Source organism: Phacochoerus africanus, chromosome 15 (genome assembly GCF_016906955.1).
Source record: "Phacochoerus africanus isolate WHEZ1 chromosome 15, ROS_Pafr_v1, whole genome shotgun sequence".
In the NCBI taxonomy this organism is placed as follows: domain Eukaryota; kingdom Metazoa; phylum Chordata; class Mammalia; order Artiodactyla; family Suidae; genus Phacochoerus; species Phacochoerus africanus.
The window spans coordinates 31,573,671-31,586,989 of NC_062558.1; the positions used below are offsets into that span (position 1 = coordinate 31,573,671).

A 13,319-nucleotide genomic window follows, 5' to 3' on the forward strand; every position below is an offset into this window, starting at 1 on the left:
GGACATTTACATTGCTTCCATGCCTCAGATATTGCAAATAGTGCTGCAATGAATATTGGGGTGTACGTATCTTTTCAAATTACAGTTTTCTCTGGATAGATGCCCAAGAGTGGGGTTGCTGGATCACATGGTAGTTCTATTTTTAGTTTTTTAAGGAGCCTCTATACTGTTCTCCATTGTGGTTATACCAATGTACATTCCCACCAACAGTATAAGAGGGTTCCCTTTTCTCCACACCCTCTCCAGCATTTATTGTTTGTAGACTTTTTGATTATGGCCATTCTGGCTGATGTAAGGTGGTACGTCACAGTAGTTTTGATTTGCATTTCTCTAATAATTAGAATGTTGAGCATATTTTCATGTGGTTTTTGGCTAATTGTATGTCTTCTTTGGAGAAACGTCTACTTAGGTCTTCTGCCCATCTTTTGATTGGGTTGTTGATTCATATGTGTTCTTATAAGAGTTAGATAGAGGGATATTTCTCTCTCTCTCTCTCTCTCTCTCTCTCTCTCTCACACACACACACATACACACATACACACACAGGAGAAAGCTTTGGGAAAGTGGAGCAGAGAGTCAAGGATGCTGGCCTTGAAGATTTGAATGATGTGACCACAAACTACGAAACACAGGCCACCACCAGAAGCTGGCCAAGGCAAAGAAGAACCCTCCTCAAGAGCCTCTGGAGGGAGCCTGTCCCTGCTGACACCTTGATTTTGGCCCAATATTACCGATTTTATTTATTTATTTACTTACTGACTTTTCTTTTTGTGACCACACCTTTGGCTTATGAAGTTCCCAGGCTATGGGTCGAGTCGGAGCTGCAGCTGCCAGCCTACACCAGAGCCACAGCAACACGGGATCTGAGCTGCACCTGAGAACTGCACCACAGCTTGCGGCAACGCTGGATCCTTAACCCACCAAGCGAGGCTAGGGATCAAACCTGCACCCTCAGAGACACTATGTCAGGTTCTCAACCCACTGAGCCACAATGGGAACTCCCAGTGATACTGACCTCCAGAACGATGAGAGAAAAAAATTGTTGTTTTAAGTTACCAAGTTTGTGGTTATTTGTTATGGCAGTAACAGGAAATTAACACCTGGGCAAGAGAACAAGTAGAGGCCTGCATATTGCTTGGTTAAACATTTTAAAGTTGTAACAGGAGTTCCGTTGTGGTGCAGCAGAAACAAATCCGACTAGGAACCATGAGGTTGCAGTTTTGATCCCTGGCCTCGCTCAGTGAGTTAAGGCTGCGGCGTTACCATGAGCTGTGGTGTAGGTTGCAGATGCGGCTCGGATCTGATGTTGCTGTGGCTTTGGTGTAGGCTGGCAGCTGTAGTTCTATTTTGACCCCAAGCCTGAGAATCTCCATATGCTGTGGGTGCGGCCCTAAAAAAGAAAAAAAAGTCATAACAGATGTTAAAATAAAATATATTCTTTCATCTACCCTGACATACCTTCATGACAGAAGGCGAGATCCAAATTCAGAATTCTTGGACTCTTCAGAATTCTGTGGCATAACATGGAGGTATTGGTTGAAGAGGCCCCTGGCCCTTAGCCCTTAGCCCACCCCCCTTGTCATCTCCCCTGGTCCCTCCCAGCTCTAAGGACCTTGTGCCTGTGAGTAAGGATGCCCTGCACGGTATGCTTAAGCTCCCTCCACCCCCTGAACCTGCATACAACTGCCCCTCAGGCACCCCCTTGATCTCAAAAGCCAGCCCCTTGGGGCTACAGTCTTCTTTTGAGAGGATAAACCTGGGTTCTGGACACCCAGAGCGTGGAGGGATGAGGTAGTGCTTCCAGTGCTCTTCAGGGGCACATTCTGCCCCTGAGGCAGGCAGACTTCAAAGAGGACACCTGGCATACACACCCCACCTAATCCTGCAGACATTTGAATATGATGGAAATACTTCCAGGACTAGGTTATAATATACAGTGATCTGAAGATGGCAAGATCATCTGTGCGGGCCTGATCCAATCACATGAGCCCTTTAAAAGCAGGGTGTCCTTTGGCTGATCCCAGAAGAGAAGACAGAGGTTTGAAGCATGACAGCATTGCCCCATCTCTGGCTTCAAGATGGTGAGGGCCACATAGTAAAGAATGCAGGTGGTCTCTAAAATCTGAGAGTGGCCCCTGGCTGACCGCTAGCAAGAAAACAGAGCTCTGAGTCCTGTGACAGCATGGAATTGAATTCTGCCAACAGGAAGAATGAGCCTGGAAGTGAATTTTTCCCCAGAGTCCCAAGGTGAGAACCCAACACAGCTGACACCTTGATTTCAACCTTAGCATGGACCCCAGTCACGCCAGACACAAACTACTGACCTAGAGATCTGTGAGCTAGTAAGTGACGCTGCTTTATGCTGTGAATTTTGTCATAATCTGTTACACACACAGCAATAGCAAACTAACACAGCCCGCGGGCTCCTTACTCTATGGGGGGACTTGCAGCCAGCAGAGGGCCCAGATGGAAAATCTAAAGCGTGGGGTCTAGGAAGTGCTCCAGATCATGTAGGTCAAGCTGGAACCGCCCCCACACTTTCCCAAAGATGAATGCTGCGCATGCCCACCAACCTATGTTATTTTCTGCGCACCAAATTGTTGTTCCATGGTGCTTGTGTTTGAGAAGCCTGGGTCTCGTGCTTATGTCTAGCTGTAAGGGAGGCTGGGAAATTCAGTTGCGACATGAGAGGTGGAACCCACAACATAGGAATTTCCCCATAGTCGTGCTGTTTGAGTCATGATGACACATTATGAGAACCAATTTTGTAGGATTATTTACAAGGATCAAACAGGCTAATACATGTCACAAGTTAGGAATGGACCCCGGCCCATGCTAAGCACTCAGTAGTACTCAGTAGGTGTTGCCATGTTGAAGGCAAAATGCTCTCTCTGAAATGAAATTATGAACACAAAAACCTTATGGTTGGAATTTTTCCTAATTAAATGTTGACGGCAGGGTGGGCAAGTCTCTTCTTGCTTCCTCAGTGTGTCCTCAGGATAAAGTTCAAGGTTGTTGTCCATCGGATCCCTGTTGGCTTCTCTGGTCTCACTTTTACCTCCCCTTCCCTGGCACTTTGCATGCCAGCCAACTGATACATGTGCTGGGTTAGGGGTAGGGGTAGGGGTAGGGTTAGTCCTGTAAATTATTCATATAATCCTGTCCTTGCTCTTCCCAGCACTGTGCTAAAAACCCAGGAGGGCTGGGAGATTCCAACCCTGGTGGGAAGCTGTCCTGGAAGTTGGTGCCCAGAAGCCTGTGGGTACGTGAGGGCTGGTCCACCATGAAGCCTCTGCCATTCCGCAGTGAAATGAGAAAACGAGGCAGGCTTTTCATAAAGCTAAAATCATTCACTTGAAAAGACCATGCTTATTACTATTTTTTTTTTTGGACTATGTGCTTCCAGCTTTTTAAAAACATTTTGGTTTAGCCATTAATGAAGGAATGCTGAAATACAGTAGTAGTCGAGGTGTTTTAATAGTGTGTTTGACATAGTTAACAATGCTGTGTTGGTCAGCAAGCTTGACTCTCCTTGGTCTTTCTTAGATGATCAATTAGTCATCCTCAGCCACCAAGAAGCTAGAGTTATCTTCGCCTTCTAGCAAATCCATTAGTTCTGCCTCCCAAACACAGCCCCCCTTATACTCCAAGTCACCATCTTCTCCTATCATGGTGACTCCAATGCCTTCCTACTGACCCCCGCCACGTCCCTGCAACCCCACTCCTGCCTTCCCCTCCCCCAAATCTACATTCTGCACAGTGGCCTGAGAGTGCCTTTAGAAACGTAAATCAAATGGGTTCACTTTTCGGTGGCTTCCCATGGCACTGAGAAACAAATTCCAACTCCGACTGCTGTGCTCCTCCCTCCTCTCACCAAGTTCTGGAGTGTGCTGCCCTTCTGGCTATTTGTCCTTTATGCTTCCAGAGGTTCTCATTTGCTGTTCTCATGGTCCCATGTAGGTGGCTGGATTCTTCTTCTCCTAGAGGATGTCACCTCCTGAAGTGGGTTTTCTCTGAGCCCTCCCATCTCTATCATATCCCCCAGGGGTCTAAGGTGGGATGAGAAAGTGGCAGGTAGCTCATATTTCTGTTGCTCTCAGGTGGCAGGGGCCATCAGGACCACCCCTATGTTGGATCTGCCCCTCTCCAGCCTCTGGAAACTCTCTCTACCTCCTGTAGACTCAGTCCCATGCAACTGGAGGTTGTGGCTACCATCCCATGAAACAAGCAGCCAGCCAGGAGCCACATTTTAATGGCCGCAAACTAGGACAACCACACCATCTCCATGGTGACAGGCCGAGGCTGTGCAGCATGGTATTGTGCTTGCTGTAAGCCTGGGTGGAGACTGACAGGTAAGGGAAAAGAAATAGTTTTGAGTGGACTTTGTTCCCCTCTTTCTCTCTCACCCTCCCTCGCCTTCCACAGTCATTGGGAAAACTTCTGAGAGGACTAATCTCCAGGGAAGAAGGGAATCTTCCCAATAGAGTGTAAATATCATGGAGTTCCTGTCGTGGCTCAGTGGGTTAAGAACCCAACTAATATCCGTGAGGATGTGGGTTGGATCCCTGGCCTTGCTCAGTGGGCTAAGGATCTGGCATTGACATGAGCTGTGGTGCAGGTCATAGATGCAGCTCGGATCTGTCATTGCTATGTTTGTGTGCAGTAGCTGCAGCTCTGATTTGACCCCTAGCCTGGGAACTTGCATATGTTGCGAGAGCAGCTCTAAAAAGACAAAAAACCAAAAACAAATATCTTTCACTTCTCTGGTTTACCTGTTTCTATGGCTTCTCAGCTAACTCAGAATAAAATGCAAAGAATTCAGAGTGGCCTCTGAGGCCCTGAATGATCTGCCCTCCCTCCCCAACCTGTGTTACCTCTCCAACTCATCTCCCTCTTCTCATTCACTTCTCCAGCCACAGACCTCCTTGCTTTCCGTTGAATACCCTATTAAGTCCCAACCTCAGGGCCTTTGCACTTCCTGTTCTCTCCACCAGAAACACTCTTCCTGACACTCCATGGCTTTTTCCCTCTCTTCGTGCCCATCTCAGCCCAAATGTCTGTGTCACATATATGCTCATTTGTTGTCCTCTTCCCTGATTTGTTATTCTTCATAGCACTTAACACCATCAGACATTTTATTATGTCTCCTTGCTTTTTTTGTATTATATCACTTTCCTCCATTGGAATATTAGAATATACTCCAATGAGTTGCAAGATCTTTGTTTTACTCATTGTTACAGCCCCTCGTGCCACTGAATAACAGAGCCTGACTCAGAGTAGATACTCTAAAATTTGGGAAATGAATAAACAATGGAGAAAGCCACACTCATGGGATGCTCATTTCCTCACTTGCCCTGGCCCACTCAGAAAGACAAAGAAGATGATGGTGAAAAGGAAGAATGATTGGCCAAGGGTTGAGGAGGTCTAGTGCCTAGGCTTTCAAAGTCTGACAAGTTCCACTTTAGCAATGTGGTTTGTGGATTAAGAGCATTGGCTTTGGATTTGAATCCGTTCCGGAATTTGATTTCTAACTGGATGATTTTTATAATTGAACTCCTTCTTTCATGCCTTCCATTTCCTTATCTGTGAAATAAGGAAAAAAAAACCCTAAGTCCTAGTACAAATGAGATGGTATAAATAAAGCCAACAATAGAAGGAAGCTCTCTTTATGGTCATTCAGGCATTTGAATCTCAGTTCTCATGGAGGGTAAACATCATTATCCCATTCTTCCCATCTCATCAAGGCCAGAGGACAGAACAGAACCCGGATTGGAAGACTATATGGAGTTCCAAGAACTGATTCTCAGAGGGAATTTCTGTTGAGAACACCTAGGTCCCAGTTTTGGCAATAACTTGGGGCAGAGTCTCCACAGCACAGGTGCTGGGTTGAGACAAGTCAGGGATAGAGCAGTAGCCTTCAGATGTCCCTGGAATTTCTGGCTTTTGGAAAGACCTTGTAACAGATGTTTGCATTTTGTCTGGCTCTCTCCCTACCCCATCCTTTTACTATTTCTTTTGGCAGCCGAATTCTTCTTTCCCAAGGACGACCCACAGGACATTGTTTAGGTTCCACTCATTCAGTCCTGCCACCTTCTCCCTACTTCCTGCCATAGAAGCCAGCATGTGATCTAGGGCTCACCAATCAGTTGACACATCCCCAAACACAGGGTTTGGTTCAGGGATGGGTATGTAAGTCAAGCTGAACCAATCAGAGCCTTTCCTATGACTTTCCTGCCAGAGCTCTCAGAAGAGTCTCTTTTGTTCCTCTGGGATTGCTAAAAGGGGAGGATGTGAAGATGTGAATGTACTATCTTGCTACATAGAGAGCCTATTCAAGAAGAAAGCTGAGTAGAGCCAAGATGTGGGGAGAGAAACATAAATGGGAAAAAAAAAAAAAGATGTGGGGAGAGAGACCCAGCCCCCACAGTCTGACACAGTTTGAACTTTTATAACCATCTGCTTCAGAAGAGAGCTATTTCTTCTGCTGTCCAGTTAAGACAATAAATTCCTCTGTGTGGCTTGGTGGCTAACTTGCATTAGGTTTCTGTCACTTACTATGCAAACAGTTCTGACTAATGCAGGCCTACTCAGCATCCTCTCCACACACTCTTGCCCTGGAAGCTGGAGCCACTGGATCTTGCCTGTAGCTGTGGCCCCTGCCTTTGACTACAAATTGGAACCAGGTTGTGAGGGACTGTGAAAAACCGATCAGCCTCTTTCCTCTATTGCCAGCCCCTGCCTTGTACCTTCTTATCTTACTTCATTATCCTGGCTTTTTGCCTTTTCTGCCAGAGGGCCATGAACCCCATGGCCAGAATCCACTACCTCTCGCCTTATATCCTGAATGTTATCCGGGCCTGTCTGGACTTCCACCTATGATCCACACCAGTCCTATTTGATGCAAACTACCTCGTTGAATCCCTTTGCACCATGGATCTACCCATTTCACAGATGGGCAATCTGCAATTCTATCAGCTTGAGGCCTCACAGTCCAATTTAAGGCAGCATTTCCCAGGCTGTGTTCTATGGGACTTCATTTAATGAGATGTAAATAGATGAACCAGTAGCATAGAGGGGAAGAAAAATCAAGGGTGGTAATACTTTTTCTTCAATTGTATATTTTAAAATATGAGCAGTAGAGAAGCGTTTTACATAGGGGTTATCTTCTAAAGTCGGCCCTTGAGGTAAAGATTGTCTTCACAAATTTGTCTTGACAAAACTGCCTTTTGGAAAATCCTTAAACTGTCTATAAAGCATAGCAAACAGACCTCCCCCCTCCCAATGAGTTCATGAGAGCCAGTTTTCCCTCCAGCTCTGGAACAAGTGGCGGTTTTTCCAGTTTTGCTCCAGATGAAAATAAAGGAGTTGGCTTATTCTAGGGGACATGTTGGGTGGAAATACTCACAGGTAGGGTGGAAAGATGCTTGTTCTATAAGAAACGTGGGAACAGAGACTGACTGAGGGAACCCCATCTCACATGTACTCCTGGGGCCCCCAACTGCTGAATCATTGCACTGTTTAAACTGTGCTTTCTCTGTCTCTCCATGCTCCTGTGGAAAATGCACAACTTAATTTGAGAGAATTAAATGCATGTAAGATAAGATTCCACCATAGGAAAGAAAAATATTTATCATTACAAGATGTTCTGTAATAATCTGTTATTATATATACAATAATCTGCTTTTAAGACATTCTGCACTAGACCCAAGAATACCAGGAAGCCACAGTACAGTGTGGAATTGTGACATATGATCTATGTATTGATCCCTAAGGGAGCATTTACTAACTATGCTCTTTATTATCGGTTCTATGATATCTGGTCTGAGTAATATGTCTTATATTAGAATTTTAACATACGTATGTATTCTTTAATATTTGTTGCATAGTAACCATATGAATAAAATAATGATAATCCTAATAATATTATTGACAAAGAAGAATTAACACTTCGTAAGGGCTCACCATATGCCAGGTATTTTCACAGCAGCTTTACATTTATTAACTCTTTTAATTCTTACAACAACAATTATCCCCTTTTACAGATGAGGAAACAAAGGCTCAAAAAAGTGAAGGATTTTTGGAGTTCCCGTTGTGGTGCAGTGGAAACGAATCCGACTAGGAACCATGAGGTTGCAGGTTTGATCCCTGGCCTCGGTCAGTGGGTTGAGGATCCAGCGTTGCTGTGAGCTGTGGTGTAGGTCACAGACACGACTCAGATCTGGCATTGCTGTGGCTCTGGCGTAGGCCAGTAGCAACAGCTTTGATTAGACCTCTGGCCTGGGAACCTCCATGTGCCAAGGACAAAGGACAAAAAGAAAACAAAAAAAGTGAAGGATTTTTGGATCCATATTTCCAGATTTCAAATCTCAAGCATGGGCATCATTACTTTCACGGTCAAAGGATAGGATGTATATGAAAGAAACTATTAAATTCAAAAAGATTATTTTTAAAAATAGCTACCATATGTGACACTCTTACCCTATACTAGGCATCGATAAGTGTTTGTCTTGCCATTTCTTGTTTAATTATCACAACTCTCTGAACAGATGCAGAAACTGAAGCTCAGAGAGGTTAAACGTGGTCAAGAAAACTTAGCCAGGTCTATAAAATAGGTTTCTTTAACCTTGAGCTAGTGAAGTACACTGTCTCTCTGAATAGATGCAAGTTATCATCATCATCACCACCACAAAGAGCCAGGGAGCAGTTGCCATGAGAGAAATATGAATCAAAACCACAATGAAATACTCACTCACTGGGGCCTGTAATCCAAAAGACACACGCTAACAAGTGATGATGAGGATGTGGAGAAATTGGAACATACATTGCTGGTGGGAATATGAGATGGTGCAGCCACTGTGAAAAACAGTTGAATGGTTCCTCAAAAGACTGAGGAGAGTTTACCAAGTTATCCAATGGTTCCAATCAGATGTACATACCCAAGAAAACTGAAGACATGTTCGAAAAACAATGTGTGCACAGATGTTCACAGCAGCATCATTCATCATAGTCAAAAATTAGAAACAACCCAAACTTCCACTCAAAAGTCGTATATCCATACAATGGAATATTACTCAGCCATTAAAAGGAATGCAATAAAGATACATGTTCTAACATGGCTGAACCTTGAAAACAGTTGCAAAAGGATGACATATTGTGTGATTCCATTTGTATGAATTATCCAAAATAGGTAAATCCATAGAGCCAGAAAACAGATCAGTGGGTACCTGGAGCTGCAGGGGAATAGGAGGATTGAGAGTGATGGTTAAGGGATGTAGGGTTTTGTTTTGTTCTGGTTATGAGGTAATGAAAATATTGCCTTTTTTTTTTAGGGCCATACCCACAGCATATGGAGGTTCCCAGGCTAGGGGTCGAATCAGAGCTGTAGCTGCTGGCCTACACCACAGCCACAGCAATGTGGGATCCGAGCCACATCTGCAACCTACACCACAGCTCATGTCAATGCCAGATCCTTACCCACTGAGCAAGGCCAGGGATCGAACTTGCGTCCTCATGTATGCTAGTCAGAGTCTTTTCCACTAAGCCATGACAGGAGCTCTGAAAATATTCTAAAATTGATTGTGGATGGTTGCACAACTCTTTGAATATGCTAAAAACTGCTGAATTGTATCCTTTAAATGGGTGCATTGTATGGTATGTGAATTGTATCTCAATAAGCTGGGTTTTTAAAAAAAAAAAAAAAAAAGGAGCAAGAAGGGTCTTCTTGACACCAAGGAGGACCTGAAGTTGCTTTTACAGGTCTAGTCCTATTCCTCCCCTAGAGCAGGGATGACTCAGATTGATGCCGGCATTATCATCAGGCGTGTCCCAAATCCTTGACTCCTTCCCAGGAATCCAGGGTGTTGCCCTGCATTTCCCCACCTTCTCCAGGCATGCCCTGCCCAGCTTGCCCCAGCAGGCCTGGGTTAGAACCCATGGTGTCACACTCCCTTCCTGTGGCTTCTCCCTGCAGCAGACTGGCCCTGCTTCCTCTCCCAACTCCCCACCTCCACCCCCAGCTTGCAGATTTTAAAACCGCAGGGAATTCAGAATGTGCATCAGGAGCTGCACCTTGAGGTTTTCTGGGCTGCTTTCAGCCACTGCAGAGATTCAGGGCCCTCCCCACGCCCCACTTACCTAACATAGGAAAAGACCAATACGTGGAAGAACCACTTAATGGTGCCATAATTCATGCTCTGGATCCGGGTGACTTTGTTTGTCTCATACTGGAAAACGTCGTTCCAGCTGCACCAGGCTGGCATGGTGAGAGGCTGGCTCTCCACTCGGGGCTGGACCACGGCTCAGCCCTTCCTGACCGGCCACAGCAGACCCACCAGTAAGAGGAAATTGAAACGTCCTGATTCTTAGCAGGACCTTTAAAGTTTGAGTTCCTCCAATGATGGCAGAGTGGGGGCGGGCCCTGGCCACTGCCCCAGATGTGGCTGGGAGTAAACAGGAAAAGCCAAGTCCTACAGGCCTGGCAGACAGATGACCCCGCCCCAGCGGCCTCCCCCAGATGCCTGCACAAAGATGGTGTTCAAAGGAAGGGCATTTTAAGAATTCTGCCTTATCCCCTTTCTCCTTTCACATTTTTTTGGACTCATTTCCATTGGGGTAAAGAGGCAGCCCTTCAAATGTCAGGAGCCCCAGTGCTGCCATTGTGCTTTAGTAAGGAGCCTAGATCTTTCTGTTGCTTCCAGCCCCACTCAGAAGCTGATTGATTCATTTCCACAACCCTTTATTCAGCCCCAGCTGTCCGTGAACACTGGATGATTCAAGGTCCCTCTCCTCCCTCCCTCCCTTCCTCATAACACTCTGGTCTGCAGACAGTGGGGGCTGGGGTGGCGAGAGGACTTTATTTCCTTGCTGGATATTTTTGGCCTGACCCTCTAGATCTACTCTTTGGCCAGCTCTATGCCCTGGCGGATCAACCCATGACCTAGCCCAATCAGCTTAAGACCACCAGACACAAACCTGCCATCCAACAAAATCAGGTTTATTGACCCATTCAATGAGGAAGAATACAGGAGTTCCCATTGTTGCTCAGTGGGTTAAGAACCCGACTAGCTTCCATGAGGATGTGTGTTCAACCCCTGGCCTTGCTCAGTGGGTTAAGGGTCTGGCGTTGCCAAGAGCTGCAGCATAGGTTGAAGATGCAACTCAGATCCTGTGTTGCTGTGGCTGTGGCTTAGGCTGGCAGCTGCAGCTCCAATTTGACTCCTAGCCTGGAAACCTCCATATGCCACAAGTGCGGCCCTTAAAAAAAGGAAAAAAAAAAAAAAAAGATGAGGGAGAGCACGTCACCAAACAAAGGGACAGAGTTATCAGAGTCATCGATGCTGGGGAAGGTGGAGTTGAGATTAAATTGAAACGAAAGCGAGTTTTCACAGGCTCACAGCAAAGCAGGTTTAAATAAAATGGTCAGCTTCAGATCTGTATTGCAAAGTGGACCCAGGGAGGCAGTAAAGCTTTGATTGTTGTGTCCAGAAAGCTTTTACCTAAAGCTCCTCACCTGAGCTGCAAATCGAGCTATGTCTCAGTCTCAGGGTGACTTAGACCCTCCAGACAAAAGAATATTTCATTCTTACTGATGCAGTTTCAAATAGCAAAGTTTCTGAGATCTATGATTTTAGTGGATGACACTTCTCCATGAGTAGGAAAGCAGCAGTCCCTCACTCAAAGATGCAGGGTATTATCACCCTACAGCTACACTCGGAAATACTGTTTTTTTGTTCCCTTTGCAGTGGACTTTATCCATTTCTGCTCTTCCTGCCTGCTAGTTAGTCGGACTGACTTTTACTTTTCTAGTCTGAGCTAATTTTTATTTTCTCACCCATTAGAGCTATTCAGGGTGTTGGATGGGGGGGCTCCCCTACCTCCCTGCTCCCAGTTCAGGATACAGAGAGCAGGAGGACAGTGAGGTTGGATGTGAATTTTCCTGGCTGCTCTCCAACTGCCCATGGCAGGGCCTCTGGGCACCCCTCCCTCCTTGCCCCTTCAGGCTGGATTTGGTGATGGCTCTGGGCTGTTGCCAGTCCAGGCAGCCTTCCATTCCTTATCACTTTTTGTTAACTCTGCCCACACCTTTGTAAATGGTCCCATCATTAGTTACCCCCCTGGAGCACGCCATCACTTTCCTGCCAGAAAGTTATCTTCATCTATATAAAGAGAAGATCCTGTGAGAGCAATAAGCTTGATGGTTAGAACATAGGTGCTGAGGGACTAATTGCCTAGCTTCTAATCCTGGTGTTACATGTTACCACCTCCGTGACCTTGGACAATGCTACTCACGCTATTCATCTACTCATTTCGACAGCACCAATCACTAGTGATACAGCAGTGCATAGGCAGATAACTCATATGTTCATCGACAGATGAACGGTTAAAAAAATATATGGTCTATCTATACAATGGAGTATTATTGAGCTATAAAAAAGAATGAAGCACTGATACATGCTACAACATGGATGAACCTAAAAAACATGCAAAGTGAAGGAAGCCAGACACAGAAGGTCACATAGTATGTGATTCCATTTATAGGAAATGTTCAGAATAGGAAAATCACTTCAGTATTGCCCTTGCCACCACCCAAAGACATCCAATTCCTTCTAGACTTTCCTCTGAATTATTATACTGATCCCTCATGCTCTTCACTCTCTGCTTCCTCAGCTCTGTGTCCACTAATTCCTCCCCCATCACTCCATAGATTCTCTTGTCCATAAGTTTATCAATGAATTCTCAGTTGCCAGATTTAGTGCATATCTTGTATTCCTTATTTTACTGGACCTCTCAGATGCATTCAACACCCTCAACCACTCTCTACTTCTTGGAATAATTTCTTTCCTTCATTTCCAGGACTCACCTGGGTCCCAGCTTCTGGTTTCTCATTTTTACCTCTGTGACTATTTTTCTTACCTTCCTATGGTTCTCTTCTCCCCTTTACATGTCAGTTCCAGTGAATTCTGTTTCAGCATTTTTATATTTCTATCAGTCAGGAAAGGACAAGTTATGCTGCAGTAGCGAACAACCTCCCAAATCTCATGGCTTTAAACAATGACAATTAATTTCTCATTCACAGTGTCCATCATAAGTCACTCAGGAGGCTCTGCCCAGAGTTCCCATTGTGGCTTAGGGGTTAAGAATTCAAGGATCTGGGTTTGTTCCCTGGCCTCGTTCAATGGGTTAAGGATCCAGCCACAAGCTGCAGTGTAGGTCACAGATTTGGTTTGGATTTGGCATTGCTGTGGCTGTGGCTGTAGCCAGCAGCTGCAGCTCCAATTTGTCCCCTAGCCCAGGAACTGCCATATATATGCCGCCAGAAA

The 13,319-nt window shown here is 45.4% G+C and overlaps 1 protein-coding gene across 1 annotated transcript in view; it reads right to left on the reverse strand.

The window, feature by feature from the left end:
* Positions 1-10,383, reverse strand: part of P2RX7 (purinergic receptor P2X 7) — a 59,132-nt gene extending 48,749 nt beyond the window's left edge. The window contains exon 1 of the mRNA XM_047761736.1: positions 10,135-10,383. Coding sequence (XP_047617692.1) covers positions 10,135-10,259 — 125 coding nt within the window. The 5' untranslated portion in view covers positions 10,260-10,383. The remainder of the gene's footprint in view (positions 1-10,134) is intronic.
* Between the last annotated feature and the right edge of the window lie 2,936 nt (positions 10,384-13,319).